Raw genomic sequence first — 16,667 nt, 5'->3', positions numbered from 1 at the left:
TTTGCAGTTTGGAGACACCACATATCTTCAGGGGGGCATGGACTACCTACCTTTATATTTGGGTGTGGGTCCCCCCCAACCCCCCCTATAACATATATATTTTGAAAAAAGACCATGAGTACTCAATCCTATTATTATTATGCTACTTTGTCCTTTTCTTTGACGGACACAACCCTCTCTCCTAGGCAGCAAACATTCAGTGGCATCCTTTGCCAGACAGGGACTAAGAAGCACCCCCTAAGTGCATAGCTGAATTGAAAGAAAATGAGACAGGCAGAGCAGAGCAGCAGCAGAAGTGGCAAGCAGATAGGCATCTGGATCCATGCCAAAATGTGAGTATGCCTGGAGAAAGAGGTTATCTAGAGCCATTTCAATCTGGCTTGAAGCCCAGTTTGCCTTGCTTGCCCTGATGGATCACCTCTCTAGAGAGAGACTGGGCAGTGGAGGTTGAACCATAGAATCATAGAGCCATAGAATTGTAAAGTTGGAAGGGATCCCAAACGTCATGTAGTCTAACCCCCATGCAATGCAGCTAAAGTATCCATGACGGATGACCATTGATGCCCATTTAGGGCAACTGGGGCACTGCCACCACTACATAGCTTCTAAAGGAAGCAAACAAAAGTTTCCACCCAAATAAAAGCATTCCCGAGCCACAATATTTCCTGCTTCCCACACACTCATTCGTCTTCTGAATGAACTCCAGCAGACTTTTCTGCCCGTCTCCCATTCTCTGGCCATTAGCTAATTGTACGGTCCAATCTCTCTCAAATTAACTAACAAAATGGTGTGCTGGATCCTCTCCCACCCCCAATACAGTGGTACCTCGGGTTAAGTACTTAATTCGTTCCGGAGGTCTGTTCTTAACCTGAAACTGTTCTTAACCTGAAGCACTACTTTAGCTAATGGGGCCTCTCGCTGCCGCTGTGCTGCCGGAGCACGATTTCTGTTCTCATCCTGAAGCAAAGTTCTTAACCCGAGGTACTATTTCTGGGTTAGCGGAGTCTGTAACCTGAAGTGAGGTACCACCGTACCTTCTGGAAAGAAGAGAAGTGTCTCCACTTCTGCACTGCTGAATGATGAAAGCATGGGCAAGCAGGTCTTTGTCAGCCATAGACGAGTGTCCCATCCCATTGACATGTTTACAGGTGCTTTCTGTGTCCTCCCTGCCCCATTTAAAGGATTGGAAGCCTTGGGTGTATAAACCTGGCAGGCACACCCTCATGCTGCTGTTCAGTGTCCACCTAGGTGCGCACATCAGACTTTAAAGGGCACCTTTCCCAAGGACCCACAAATGCAGTGCAAAGTGACTTAAGAGTGCCCTTAACCTGGTGTGGCCAGATTCAGCATTCGAGCTTCTCATGGACATCTGGTTGGCTACTGTAAGAACAGGGACTAGATCAGGGTATCCCAAACTTGGGTCTCCAGCTGGCTTTTGACTGCAACTCCCATCTTCCCTAGGTGGCAGGACCAGAGGTCAGGGATGATGGGAATTGCTAGTCCCAAAACAGCTGGAGACCCACGTTTGGGAAAGCCTGGACTAGATGAGCCATTGGCTCTTCTTACATTTATATTTGGGAGTTAGCATTGTTTGCCACGACATCACCTTAAGTGTGTCATATAGTGTCCTTAGTCATTTAGTAAGAAAAGTGATGCTATGTCAGCGGTACCATATGTGAGCATCAAAGGGGGAAGCATGAGAGGCAGAATCAAGATAAACAGTCCAGAATAAGGCTTGGCCCAGCACAACGATACTGTTAAAAAGGTAACCTATCCGGGTCTCAGATAATTGCTTACCTTGGTTAGAAACGATCACCAAAGCAAGGGCAGCAAGGAGAAAGTAGCAGGCCTTCATAGCTTTGAGAAGGTAAAGGTGGATGTCTGCTGTACAAGGAAAGGAAAAATGGCAAGAATGTGGTCTGTGCAAGCCTTTTATACTGTTCTGGGCAGGGCAACTTCCCCAGCCATCGGGCATAAATACTGAATAATACTCCCTCCACCCAAAAAAACCAACAACCCCAAAACAAACAAACCATTAGGCAGTGTGCCACGCTGTTATATGGAAAGAAGACTCTGTTCTTTGGAGTTGGACAACCCTGTTCTTTGTACAACCCTGTTCTTTGAAAGAAGACCCTGTTCTTTGTACACCTGGGCAGAATGGATGTCATGATAGATCAGGGTGGCCAAGGTGGCCTTAGGTGACACTCGAGAGCTGGGGATTGTGCACGTACGTTTCTTACTCATGTTGTTTTTTGGGGGGTAAAAGATAAAGATAGTCTTTTTCCAGAAAAAGAATAGTTTGGTGGTATCACTAATAGTTCTCCATTTTTAAAGGGAGTTTAGAAGTGCTGGTTTTACTTATAAATTGCATGTCTCTTTGGTTTCAAAGTTTGATTCTGTTGGTATTTTTCTTACAAATAACTTAATTGGTTTTACCTAAGCAGCTCTAAGCTTTTCTTGACCAAGTGATATATAAATCTTGTGGTCTTCTCAGATACATCATTTTGGATTCCATCTTGTGGAATTGTGATGGTGGACCCTGGATCTGATCCCAAGGGGTTCTTGAATTATTCATTCTTGTCTTCTCACCACTCAAGAAGAAAAAGAATGTAGGTACAGTGGTACCTCAAGTTACAAGTGCCTCAGGTTACAAACTCTGCTAACCTGGAAGTTACCTTGAGTTGAGAACTTGGCCCCAGGATGAGAATGGAAATTGTGTTCCCTTGAGCTGTGGCTTCTGGTAACCCTGGGTTGAGGGAGTGGTGGCAGCCTTACCAGTTCTATTTTGTCCTGTTTCTGGAAAAGTAAACGGGCTTGCCAGCCTTGCTCCATACGCCAGCTCTGGCCGGAGAAACAAAGAAAGGTGAGGGAGGGGCAAGTGGCTGGGCGCCCGTTTACTACAAAGACTATTATCAAAACAAAAAAAATTCCTTCCAGTAGCACCTTAAGTTAGTTCTTGGTATGAGCTTTCGTGTGCATGCACACTTCTTCAGATACACTGAAACAGAAGTTACTTCTTCAGATACACTGAAACAGAAGTTGGTAACTTCTGTTTCAGTGTATCTGAAGAAGTGTGCATGCACACGAAAGCTCATACCAAGAACTAACTTAGTTGGTCTTTAAGGTGCTACTGAAAGGATTTTGTTTTGTTTTGACTATGGCAGACCAACACGGCTACCTATCTGTAACTATTTCTATTATGATACTCTAATGAGGATAAAACTATGTCGTATTGGGTTCTTTCAACCTCATCCTAACCACCTTCTGTAATGTAAGCTCAGCATTTACTACAGTGCTCTGAAGCACTTACTCAACCCCCCCCTTTTCTTTTACAATATGGGGAGAGTTCTCCCTTGCACCTTGTTGTTGTTGTTGTTTAGTCATTTAGCCATGCCCGACTCTTCATGACCCCATGGACCAGAGCACACCAGGCACTCCTGTCTTCTACTGCCTCCCGCAGTTTGGACAAACTCATGCTGGTAGCTTCGAGAACACTGTCCAACCATCTCGTCCTTTGTCGTCCCCTTCTCCTTGTGCCCTTGCACCTTACCTGGAGTTATTTTTCACTCCAGCATTCAGCTGTTAGTTTTCTCCTAAACTGGTTCTTAGCAGTTATATGGTCAGACCTCACTCTTGCATAGTGATACTGGCTGGCTTCACTCACGTTGGGTTTTGCTGAAACTCTGTGTTTAACTTTGCAGGTGTTTGACTCCACAGCTCTGTTTAAAATGAGGGAGATCACAGACATGGTGCTCATTTAATTTTTTTTTTTATTAAGTTGTAATCTAAAGAGTAAAATGACAGAAAACTGGCTCATGGTGAAAGTAATGCCCTGTAAATGACAAGAGGAGAGCATGCATGTTCTACATTTGACAACTGCATCCCTGAACAGATTGTGGGCAGAAATGCAGAGGAATGCCAAGAGAGACAGGAGTGGTGATTGAGCTGTAGATTCAGTGCACAACTGTGGTACATTTTCAGAACATCTTTGCAGTGGTGAGGAGAAAGAGAGTACTGTGGACTTGCTTCTTGCAAAGAACGGGTTCTGATGGGAGTGGAGCAATCAGAGCAGAGAGTTGTCCTCAGGCAAGTGTCCTATAAAGATTTAAAAGTGGAAAGGTTAGATCAATTTGGTACTGTCCCCAAAGGAACAGGTACAGTGGTACCTCAGGTTAAGAACTTAATTCGTTCTGGAGGTCTGTTCTTAACTTGAAACTGTTCTTAACCTGAAGACCACTTTAGCTAATGGGGCTTCCCGCTGCCGCCGTGCTGCCGCCGCACAATTTCTGTTCTCATCCTGAAGCAAAGTTCTTAACCCGAGGTACTATTTCTGGGTTAGTGGAGTCTGTAACCTGAAGTGTTTGTAACCCAAGGTGCCACTGTAATAGCTTTCTGAACTTCTGCCTACTGATGGTAGGACCATCAGGGTATAGAAACCAAGTCTTATGAGGAACATTTGAGGAAGCTGGGTATGTTTATTTTATTTTTTTGTAAATATTTTTTATTCATTTTCCAATTAAAAAACATTCATATTAATAACAAATCAAATCTTACCACATTCAAAAAACCCCACAAAAACCCAATATAGTCAATTATATAATCCAAATTAATTAATTTTAATGGGATTTCCCATGTTCTGGATTTCAAAAGCCAAATATCCATCCTTTATCTTTCTGCTATCTTCTCTATTACTTCACAATTTTCCAGTCCTGATATTAACAATCTCCTCTCTCTATCAGTCAGGAAGCTGGGTATGTTTAGCCTGGAGAAGAGAAGACTGATTGCCATTTTCAGACATCTGAAGGGCTGACACACAGAAAATGGAAAAAGCTTGTTTTCTCTTGCTCCAGAAGGTAGGATCCGAACCAATGGATTCAAGTTTCAAATTACAGTGGTACCTTGGGTTAAGAACTTAATGCATTCCGGAGGTCTGTTCTTAACCTGAAACTGTTCTTAACCTGAAGCACCACTTTAGCTAATGGGGCCTCCTGCTGCCGCTGCACCACCAGAGCACAATTTCTGTTCTCATCCTGAAGCAAAGTTCTTAACCTGAAGCACTATTTCTGGGTTAGAGGAGTCTGTAACCTGAAGCATATGTAACCTGAAGTGTATGTAACCTGAGGTACCACTGTACAAGAAACAAGATTTCAAGTAATCATCAGGTAGAACCATCAGGAAGGTAGTTAATTCTGCTTCATGAGGCTTTTAAACAGAGGTTGGATGGCCATCTGTCACGGATGCTTTAGCTGAGATTCCTGCAGTGCAGGGCATGTGATCCTCATGGGAACTCTCAATGATTATGTTATTTCACAAGACATGGGTGGGGATCCATACCTCCAGGCCTTTCTATCTAGCCTTTGAAATCTCCCCCCAGCGCCACACCTCTCACAGCCCATGCTTTGCAACCCAGGTTTTTATAATATGTCATTCTGCTCTGATCACATGCAATGAAGTTCCACTCTGTGGGCTGAGTCACACATTCATGTGGCCCATATATCAATCATTATCTCAAGGATGGGGGAACCTCTGGTCCAAGGGGGGGACATTCAAATGAGGCCCTCCAGGCCTTCCTATCCAATTCTCTAGAGCAACAGGTAGATCATTGGACATCTGTGGTAGATCACTGGCTCCCCCCAAAGAAGCTTTGACCTGAGCCCCCAAAAGCAGGGCCTTCTTCCTCCCTAAAAAAGCTCAACCTGAACCCCTCAAAATGGGGTAGATGACTGCCAGTTTTTAACTCTGTCTCTTGGGAGTTGGCCACCCCGGCTCTAGAGTCTTCACCAGGAGACCACCACCCCTTTACCTGCCCTGCTCTGCACCCTTCTCAAGTGTATTTGTCTAGCTAGAATGTGTCATCGGACAGCAATAATGCCTCTTGCATGAATGGAGAGTGAATGGAGAAGTATGTATTTGTGTATAGAAATCTTATATTTCTCTGTGGCCGGAATGTAGTCTACTGGAAAAAAGTAAGAGCAACATCCATTGCTACACTGAGAGGAATGCCACCACAGAGCTTCTCTCATCACAATGCTATCCCATAGTAGCAAATCAGAAAAAAAAACCCAAAACAAAACTAATATTTGAAGTCATGCAAATATTGGTACTTACTTGGTACAGCAGTTCATTCCTCCATGGCAATTTCCGGATACACTAAAAGTTGGAGGACATGGACCAAAAATGCAGTAACTCTGCCCCTTTGCTCTGCAGGCAAGGGTATCGTCGAGATCAGGAGGAGGACCCTGAGCATAACCTAGACACAAGAGACGGGGTGTTAGTTTCTTAGCTTATTATTCATTCACATACAACAAACAACCCACAGTTGTGAGCATTAGCTTGGGGTGTGGGCAGGTATCTGGCTGTGGAACATATTATTAGGGCAGCCCATCAGGCAGCAAAATGCAAAGGTGCCATACCACCCAGCAGCTGACTCCATGAAACTCCCGTCTGCCAAAGCCAGCAATAAAATTCCCATCACATTTGCAATAAAATTGCTGGCATATTGGCAAAGCTAAGCAGAGTCCAGTACGGTTTCAAATTGGATAGGGAACCATGTGTTGAGATTCCTACATTGCCCATTATGCTCATTTGCCTTCAATAGCAGTAAAGCTCTGCTGGATGAAATATTAATTGCTTCTGGTCTATTTTTTGGGAATCCTGCAACATGTTTAAGTTTTTACTCTGCTAACTATACACTGGAATCTACTCTGGATCAATGCTGAGTAGAATTCCGTGACATAGATAAGGGAAGAGAGGGAATGTTTTGGAAAATATTTAAGGAGGTACAGCAGCCAAAATAAACTTCCAAGTCGGGGTTGACTTAGGCACAGCAGTAAACAACAACTAGGAAATTAAGTAGAATGACATTGGGTGGAGCAAAAGGATATATGCAGCTTGAGAAAGATCAACTAGGATGTCAAGGAGGGATAGACTGGGAAATCTTGAGATATGAGATGAGATGATTAAAACAGAACTGTAAGATGTATATAATAACTTTGAAGAATGCAATAATAATAATTGAAGTAGTGATCCTGTGAGTAAGTATCGCTGGGTGGGGCCCCTCAGATGGTAACAATTAGTCCCCAAAGTGGGAGCATGTGATGGGGCTGGCTGGCTGCCAGCGTTCCCCAGCCCCTATAAATCTTTGAGTTAACCTGCTGGGAGGGAAAGAGAACACACCATGGATTAGACTTGCTGTTTGATCTTCTGCAGCTGGTGCTAGAGAAGAAGCCAATAAAGTCTGATAACCCGTTCAGTGGCTGTGTGTGATGGATTAGAACTCAGGAAAGTAATCCCCTCAATAATAATAATAATTATGATGATGTTGATGATATCAGTCCCCAGGTAGGTTTCTCTTTGTCCATCATCAACCTTGTGCAGAGCAATTGCCAATCAGTGTAGACCAGGGCTGGCCAATGTGATGCTCCATCATCTGTGAACACTGGCCATCCTGGCTGAGACACATGGGAATTGTCACCCAGAAGATATGAAGAACACCATACTGGCTAAATGGATGAGGAAGCTTTCTAAGCCTTTAGAATGAAGCAAGCCAAATAAACTAAGAATAAAAACAAACTGTGCCCCTTCCTCTCTTCCACCAAACTGAAAATCTTTCATCTTTTTTGGGGTGTGTGTATATATGAGGCCAAAGTTCTTTTCCAACTTACCTGGGCAAATCTGGAAGAGGAGCACGACAACAGCAACGAAGAAGTAAAGGATCCTCATGGCTGATGATCTGGTGGGCTCTGGAGTCTGGTGGGCAGTAGAAATTCACACAAATTCTCAGGCCAGATATTTTTTGGAGGTTGAAGCTAGAGACTGCTTGCGTATTTATAGGGTTGAAACGATTGTGAATTCTAGGTGCATATGTTACTTGTCAATAAGTAACTGTCCTTAACAGTTTGCGAAACTTGCCGGCAACTGGAGGGTAATTGCACATTTCAAATGATGTGACAATTAAACAGTGATGCAAGATGCACGGTGAAAATCCATTAACCTCTCTCACTCTTACGAAACTTCAGCAACAACACATTAAGTTCCTTGTGACCTAATTGATGGAGGGAACTCCTGGGGGCTCTTGGAAACAGAGAAATGATCATAAGAAGAGCCTGCTGGTTCAGGCCAATGGCCCACCTAGTCCAACATCCTGTTCTCACAGTGGCCAACCAGATAGCTGTGGGAAATATGTAAGCAGGATTCGTACACAAGAGTCTTCTACCCTCCTTTGGTTTCAAGCAACTGATATTTCACAAGCATTTCTGCCTCCAACTGAGTAGGCAGAGCATAGCCATCATAGCTAATAATAATAAAAAAGTAATAATAAAAAACAAATTAAATGCTTTTTTTATATATACAATGAGCTGAGATCTCTGGCTAGTCAATAGCCCACCCCAGGCAAGATAGCATTAGCCAAAAAGATGCATGCCCATAATTACTTGTAATATTTATATGCTATTTTAAACAGAGTGATGTGCAGCTTTCTTGTTCATTTGTATTTGGCAGTTTATCAGTCATGCAACTTAAATTTGCTTCCATTCTTTTTCCTCACCCCCACCCCTCTTAGGGTTCCAGTCTCCAAAATGTGGCAGTCTGTGGTATCTCTATGTCTCCTGGTGGTCCTTAATGGGCGCTAACAATGTCCCCATCTTCCCCCCTCTCTCTCACGACATGGTCAACTACATCAATAAGTTGAACACTACCTGGCAGGTAAGTACCAGCTTTTGGCTGGCCAGTTGGGATGCGGATGACACTGACAGGAGAAGGAGGTGTTACAACTGAAGGAGTGTCCCCACCTCCATCGTTCTGCCCGGATGCTGAGGTCCAGCGCCGAGGGCCTTCTGGTGGTTCCCTCACTGTAAGAAGCAAAGCTACAGGGAACCAGGCAGAGGGCCTTCTCGGTGGTGGCTCCCACCCTGTGGAACGCCCTCTCATCAGATGTCAAACAACTACCTGACATTTAGAAGACACCTGAAGGCAGCCCTGTTTAGGGAAGTTTTTAATGTGTGACATTTTACTGTATTTTTAATATTTGCTGGAAGCTGCCCAGAGTAGCTGGGGAGACCCAGCCAGATGGGTGGGGTACAAATTATTATTATTATTATTATTATTATTATTATTATTATTATTATTATTATTATCATCATCATCATTGATAGCCTTTCCTCTTGAATTTGTCTCTTTTAAATAAGAAATAAGAAAAAGATAATGGTGAGGGTAAGCTTGTTGCTTTTTTCTTTTAACTTCACTTGGGGAGAAGGTGAAATCACAAACTGCGCATGAAATACTGGGTGTGAGGAGAGTCTGGGAAAATTCCATAGCTTCAACTTGACTACTTGAAACTGTCTGACCTTATTATTATTATTTAAATGACCTATAACATGCAAATCATTTATCCGGCCTTGTCCTGAGGCTTTAATGCCGTTAACACCTAAACGTTCCAACCTGTGAACTTGACCCTGGATGTAAGCCTTGATTTGCGCAATTGATGGAAGCCTTGGGCCGGCTATGCACTTATACAACTGAAAGTGGAGTCTGGCAATCTGCACAGATGATAAGAGGCGAAATCTGAGCAGGTCTCTAGTTGGTAAATAACTTATGTTCTTGGCACTGATTTACCTCCTTCAGAGGAAACCACCGATGAGGTTACACAAATGAAAGAAGAGACAAGAAAGGAGAATATCATTATTCTTATTGAACACTGATAAGCTCTCTAAATTGTTGTTGTTTATTAAATCTATTAGACCTGTCACCTGTATAGTTTTGTCTCAAAGCATCTCCTTCTGCCAATTTTATGTTTTAATCCATATAATCCTGTATACCCATAAAGGTTGGTTGGTTGGTTGATTGATATTAAAGTTATTTATTGCCCTTCATCTGAGAATCACAGGGTGATTTACAATATTTAAAAAAGTAATATAATAGCAAACAAAACAATAGCCCCCCCCTAAACACAGTTTAGATTGATTGATATTAAAGTTATATATTGCCCTTCATCTGAGAATCACAGGGTGATGTACAGTATTTAAAAAAGTAATATACGGTAATAGCAAACAAAACAATACTCCCATCCCCTAAACATCATAGATTGCTTAATTAGCCAAAGACCTGGGAGAAGAGGAATGTTTTTACGTAATGAAGCCGTCTGGAGTTTCCAAATTGGGACCATATCAGAGGAAATCCTTTCTAACTTAGTTGCATCAAGCTAGCCAGCATGGGCTGCTGATTCTTGTCTCGATGTCCGTCACAGATCAGAAACTCACAGCTGGAGGTGACAAGGCTGGTTGCCCATCATCTATTCCCATTTGTTATGGGTCACTTAATACTCAAGGACGTACTTTCCCAGATCTGGTACCCGTCGGCATAGCAACTGATAGGTCAGCCTGGAGCACCAGAACAAAGTTCTCCGCAGGCCTATGTCAGCCGCCTACAAAGTGCACACTGCCCCAAAGGCAACTGGCTAGTAACTGATTGTTCAAAGCACCCATGGGATTCCTTCTTTCGTAGTATGGTGCCCTGTACGAGGCCAAAATTTGGCACACCAAAATGCATCTTCTCAATTATGGATCTTCTCAATTTTGTGGTGTGCGGTGTCCACAGTGCCCTAAATCCAGCACTGCCAGGAAACTGCACTTTTGCCAGGCATGATAGTGTGGGCCACACAATGTTTGTGCGGACATGCAATGAAGCCGAACATTGAAGAAGAGGGAAGAAGAGTTTGGATTTGATATCCCGCTTTATCACTACCCTAAGGAGTCTCAAAGTGGCTAACATTCTCCTTTCCCTTCCTCCCCCACAATAAACACTCTGTGAGGTGAGTGAGGCTGAGAGACTTCAGAGAAGTGTGACTAGCCCAAGGTCACCCAGTAGCTGCATGTGGAGGAGTGGGGAATCGAACCTGGGTCACCAGATTACGAGTCCACCGCTCTTAACCACTACACCACACTGGTTCCCAGCGGAAGATTCAAGCCAAATTTTCCTTCATGCAGCGCACAGTTAAACTATGGAACTCCTGCAGGAGACAGTGACGACCACCAATCTTCTTCTTTTTTTGTAAATACATTTTTATTTGATTTTCAAAAATATAAACATAAAACAAAACCAATTCAGAATCCAGAGATCAAGATTACTCTGAATCTCCTGACTCCTCCCCCCATCCTTCCCATGCGTCCTATTGATAATATTTTCAACTGCATATCAATACTTCTCTGATTATTTTTGTCTTTCTAAATTATCCGTACATTCTGTTACATTACAAGTGGGGATGAAATCCTGCCAATGTTTTAACCTGCTTACAATGATCTTGTATATAAATTATAAACTAAATTTCTTCTTGATTCCTGAGCTCCCCAGCTGATTTTGAAATTCTGCAATTTTGGCATAGTCTATCAGCTTGGCTTGCCATTCTTCTCTGGTCAGGGTTGTCTCTTCCTTCCATCTCTGGGCTAGTAGTATCTGTGCAGCTGTTGTTGCGTACATGAACAGTCTTTTCTGGTGTTTCGGAATCGTGGTACCTATGATTCCTAATAAGAGTGACTGCCACCAAGCCAGATGGCTTTAAAAGACAGACAAATTCATACAGGAGAGGGTCAGGAGAGAGCCAATGTGGTGTAGTGGTTAAGAGCGGTGGACTCGTAATCTGGTGAACCAGGTTCGATTCCCCACTCCTCCACATGCAGCTGCTGGGTGACCTTGGGCTAGTCACACTTCTCTGAAGTCTCTCAGCCTCACTCACCTCACAGAGTGTTTGTTGTGGGGGAGGAAGGGAAAGGAGATTGTTAGCCGCTTTGAGACTCCTTCGGGTAGTGATAAAGTGGGATATCAAATCCAAAACTCCTCCTATTTATAGCTATTAACCACAATGATTATGCTCTACTGCCACTGTTGAGGCAGTAGTGCCTCTCAATACTAGTGGCTGGAAACTGCAGGAGGGTAGAGGACTTTCATGACCAAATCCTTCAGGCTCTTCTCGTGTTCTCATGTGTGTGTAACTTGATTTCCTTTGTGCATTATGCTACTCTTGGTGAAACAGGCAGCATACACTTAAACCACATTTAAATGTACTTTTATTATTAGCGTTATATTTATTTACACCCTGCCTTTCTCCCAGGACCAGGACTCAAGGTGGCAGAATTAAAGCAGATAGAAAAATCAAAACAAATACAAATAAAACACACCTAGCTAACAACGTTTAAAAATATCTGAAGAAGTGTGCATGCACACAAAAGCTTATACCCAGAACAAACTTAGTTGGTCTCTAAGGTGCTACTGGACTTTTTTTTTTCTTTTGACTGTGTCAGACCAACCCAGCTACCTACCTGACCCTTTAGAAGGTTGGAGTTAAAAAGGAATTAAAGCACCTTCTACAGCATTAAAACAACGCAAACATGCACTTGAAGCAAACAATTCTGGGAATTGTTAGGGTGCTGAGAATTGTAGTAGGGTAAAGTTTCCAGGAACCTTTGTGGGAAACGTCCCTCCATCCATAGTTCTTCAGGCACTCTGTCCACCAAATCTAAATCCTTAAACCTGTTCCTCACTTCCACTGTGTATTCATAAGGGATTTGATTTAGACTGTATCTTACCAGCCCAGTGGTTTTTCCTACTTACCTTAGTTTAAGCTTGAATTTTTCTTAAGAAACAGATGATCTGAGCCACAGTCAGCTCCAGGTCTTGTTTTTGCTGACTGTATAGAGCTTCTCCATCTTTGGCTGCAGAGAATATAATCAATCTGATTTCGATGCTGCCCATCTGGTGATGTCCATGTGTAGAGTCGTCTCTTGTGTTGTTGGAAAAGAGTGTTTGTGGTGACTAGCTTGTTCTCTTGACAGAACTCTATTAGCCTTTGCCCTGCTTCGTCTTGAACTCCAAGGCCAAACTTGCCAGTTATTCCATTTATCTCTATGGTGGGTACACAGCCCAAATCACAGTGGTGCTTTTCCTGGAACCCACAATTGTATCAACCAGACCCTTCTGCACTTAATATATTTGTATTTTTGGGTGCTTCTTATGGCTGTGCAGAACCTCCCCACCTGTGGCTTATTGATCTCTAGAAAACATGTGGTCACCCTCTCTTTGTGTAAGCTGTGCCATTTTGCTGTGCTCGTATCTCTGTGATTAAGACTTCAGTCATAACATGGAGAGTTTTCTTACTTTAGAGGAGAGAGGAGTCCTTGTGTTTGTCTTTCTCAGACCCTCCAAGTGTCCCTGTTTCCCAGAGACAGGCCTGGATTTACAGAAGCCGTCCCGGTTTCTGATTTGATCCCGGAATGTACCACTTTTCCTTAGGACATCTCAATTGGTCTGTATAGTTAAGGCTATGGTGTTTCCCAAGAGTGGTGTATGGAAGTGAGAGCTGGACCATAAAGAAGGCTGATCGCCGAAGAATTGATGCTTTTGAATTATGGTGTTGGGGGAGACTCTTGAGAGTCCCATGGACTGCAGGAAGATCAAACCTCTCCAATCTGAAGGAAATCAGCCCTGAGTGCTCAGTGGAAGGACAGATCGTGAAGCTGAGGCTCCAAGACTTCGGCCACCTCATGAGAAGAGAAGACTCCCTGGGAAAGACCCTGATGTTGGGAAATATGGAGGGCACAAGGAGAAGGGGGCGACAGAGGATGAGATGGTTGGACAGTGTTCTCAAGGCTGCCAACATGAGTTTGACCAAACTGCAAGAGGCAGTGGAAGACAGGAGTGCCTGGCATGCTCTGGTCCATGGCGTCACGAAGAGTCGGACACGACTAAACGACTAAACAACAACAATTTTCACTGGAGAAATGTTGGTGGGGATGGAGTTATGTGACCCCCAAGCCAAGGAGATAAGTAACTATACAACCTTTAGAAGACATCTGAAGGCAGCCCTGAATAGGGGAAGTTTTTAATGTTTAATTCATTATTATTATTATTATTATTATTATTATTATTATTTTGAAAGCCACCTAGAGTGGCTCTGGCAACCCAGTCAGATGGGCAGGGTTTAAATAAGAAAATTATTATTATTATTATTATTATTATTATTATTATTATTATTGAATAGGACATCCCTATTTTCATCAGATGAATGTTGCAGGGAATGCTTTCTTCATATGCTTCCTACGAGTGAGGCAGTGGAGGGGAGGCGATTTCTTAGTGATCTGGTTTGTGGTAACAAATGCACTGCCAACAACTTAAAAACAACAGGACACTTGTTTTATTTGTTTTTATTTATAAAATTTCTTGCCCACCTTCTCTCTAAGGACATGAGGCAGGTTACAGCAGTATAATCATGCAGTTATAAAAAGTGTTTCAGTCATAGCAGAGTTGGAAGGGACCCTGAGGGTCATTTAGGCTGACCCCCTGCAATGCAGGAATCACAGCTAAGGAATCCCTGAGACACAGCAGTATAGATACAGCAAAGGAAGGCCATTCAGAGAAAACTAAAGACCTGAACTGCCAAAGGCCGGGGTAAAGAGGTGTGTGTCTTCTGCATACAACAAAAGCTGTGTGAGGAGGGAATTCCACAACTGAGTCGAGTTGATTTAATACACTGGTACCTCAGTTTTCAAATGTAATCCTTTCCGGAAGACCATTTGAGTTTTGAGACATTCAAAAACTGAAAACTCAATACAGAAGCCTCAATAAGGAAAACTCAATATGGAAAACGCAACACGGAAGCTGTGTGGCATGTTCAACTTCCGAAAAGTGTTTGAAAACTCAAGCATTTATGTCCATGTTTCTGCCGTTTGAAAACCTAAACGTTCATCAACAGAGACGTGCAAAAACTGAGGTACCACTATATTTGAATTCTGGTTTTCCAACAACAAATGTTAATCTCAGAATAGCTCACAATAATTGCAGTCAGACTAATTTGGTCCAGGTACTGAGATTCCACCAGATCCAGCAGAGAGATCTACTCAATGCACTGCGACCCACAAATACATTTCAGTTCTTTCTCTGCTACTGATCAGTCACCTTTAACTTCTCTAAACTTGGGATTTAATAGCCTGGCAAATGTTATACTTACATGCCAGCTCATTCAACCATTTGAATGGATTTTATTCTTCGCATTAAATCTCCACCGGGAGGATTTATCTCCCAGGGTTAATACCAGGAACCATTTATATAGCAATTTTAATAAGTAAACCCAAGTGCTTAATGCAACTTATGATGTCAGCGCTACAATGAGTGCATTCAAAACAACAATCCTCCCTCCCTCCCTCTCAGCACAACCTGTGCTATTCTTACTATAATGAATAAATTCTTAGTTCTGACTTACTCCAAGCATACAGTTCCGGCTTTACAGGTAATTTGGCATCTTGTTCAACCCTCAAAACCTGCAGCTGAAGGGATCTCTGGATTCAAATTTTTGACAAGCAACAGAAATGACATTTCTCCCCAATGCAATATTTACTGTAGGGCCTCTAGTTCCTGTAGGAATTTTTTTTTAATTAGGAAATAAAAGGAAAATAGACACACCTGCAATGTGTGAAAACTAGGCGCAAGAGGGCCCCCCACTGCCCTGCAAAATGACCTGCATTTCCCCCCGAAAAGATCAACAGGTCCAGTGCAACTGTTTGCAAGGAGAGACTAGTATTTTCAATTTTTTAGATGGGAAGAATTGAGTGAATTATTCATGCGTTAATGGGAAGAGCTTGTTGTATTTTGACACAGCACCACCAATCTAGTTCTGTATCTCAGCGTCTTATTATATCTTTATCATTTTTCACACAGCCAGAGAGGTGCAATAGTCTGATATTTCCTACAATTGCAATAAATAATTAAAATTCAATGCTGAGTTTGTGAGTTCAAGCAAAACTGTTGTCTGGTGACCAGCATAGTGTATATGTTATACTACAGAGTATTCTTCTTCTTCCTTGGTGATCACTCATAGCTGAGTAGGGATGCGGGTGGCACTGTGGTCTAAATTACTGAGCCTAGGGGTTGCCGATCGGAAGGTAGGTGGTTCGAATCCCCGCGATGGGGTGAGCTCCCATTGTTTGGTCTCAGCTCCTGCCAACCTAGCAGTTTCAAAGCACATCAAAGTGCAAGTAGATAAATGGCGGGAAGGTAAATGGCGTTTCTGTGCACTGCTCTGGTTTTGCCAGAAGGAGCTTAGTCATGCTGGCCACATGACCTGGAAAAACTGTCTGTGAACAAACGTTGGCTCCCTCAGCCAGTAAAGCAAGATGAGCACCGCAACCCCAGTCATTCGCGACTGAACTTAACTGTCAGGGGTCCTTTACCTTTACCTTTACCATAGCTGAGTAAGATTGTCTTCCATAAACATGGTTTTAACAGTGAGTCCGTAAGTGACTGTGGAGGCCAATTCTGGATCCACACGTCCTTCCACAGTGGGGACATAGGTTTCTGGGCAATAGTGTCAGAGAACCAATATGATATCTCTTACTTTCTCATTTTTCTAATCTTAAAATCTGAGCATTTCTGCAGCAATCTGAAAAAAATCCTCCTGAAAATTCATCAGCAATTTAGGGCAAATTTCTTCAAACATGCCCATTTTGTACATATTTTTTTGCAAGCAATTTCCCCTAATAAAATGCATTTCAATGTTATTTTCACCAAAGTATGCACAGTTTTCTCTTTTTCTCTGTATTTCTGTGCAAACATTTGTGTAACATCAGAAGGGTTGCCAAACAAACTTGGGTTTTGCCACCTGCTGAGTACCTGGGGACATACGA

The 16,667-nt window shown here is 42.9% G+C and overlaps 1 protein-coding gene and 1 long non-coding RNA gene across 2 annotated transcripts in view; one reads left to right on the top strand and one right to left on the bottom strand.

Annotated features, from left to right (window-relative positions):
• LOC309365987 overlaps positions 1-13,575 on the top strand; it is a 153,980-nt gene extending 140,405 nt beyond the window's left edge. The window contains exon 3 of the long non-coding RNA XR_014166356.1: positions 13,486-13,575. This is a non-coding gene — a long non-coding RNA (uncharacterized lncRNA). The remainder of the gene's footprint in view (positions 1-13,485) is intronic.
• On the bottom strand, positions 3,792-15,307 carry LOC309365950 (gallinacin-10-like). Its single transcript, XM_081904579.1, has 4 exons — positions 15,248-15,307; positions 7,665-7,749; positions 6,109-6,250; positions 3,792-4,095 (listed from the first exon to the last, which is right to left on the bottom strand). The coding sequence occupies exons 1-4, from the start codon at positions 15,254-15,256 to the stop codon at positions 4,083-4,085; spliced, it is 249 nt and encodes an 82-aa protein (XP_081760705.1). The 5' UTR covers positions 15,257-15,307; the 3' UTR covers positions 3,792-4,082.
• Positions 15,308-16,667: the final 1,360 nt, after the last annotated feature.

The sequence above is a fragment of the Podarcis melisellensis genome (genome assembly GCF_964234715.1).
Source record: "Podarcis melisellensis genome assembly, chromosome: 3".
Lineage (NCBI taxonomy): Eukaryota > Metazoa > Chordata > Lepidosauria > Squamata > Lacertidae > Podarcis > Podarcis melisellensis.
This window is presented reverse-complemented; position numbering and strand designations above follow the sequence as displayed.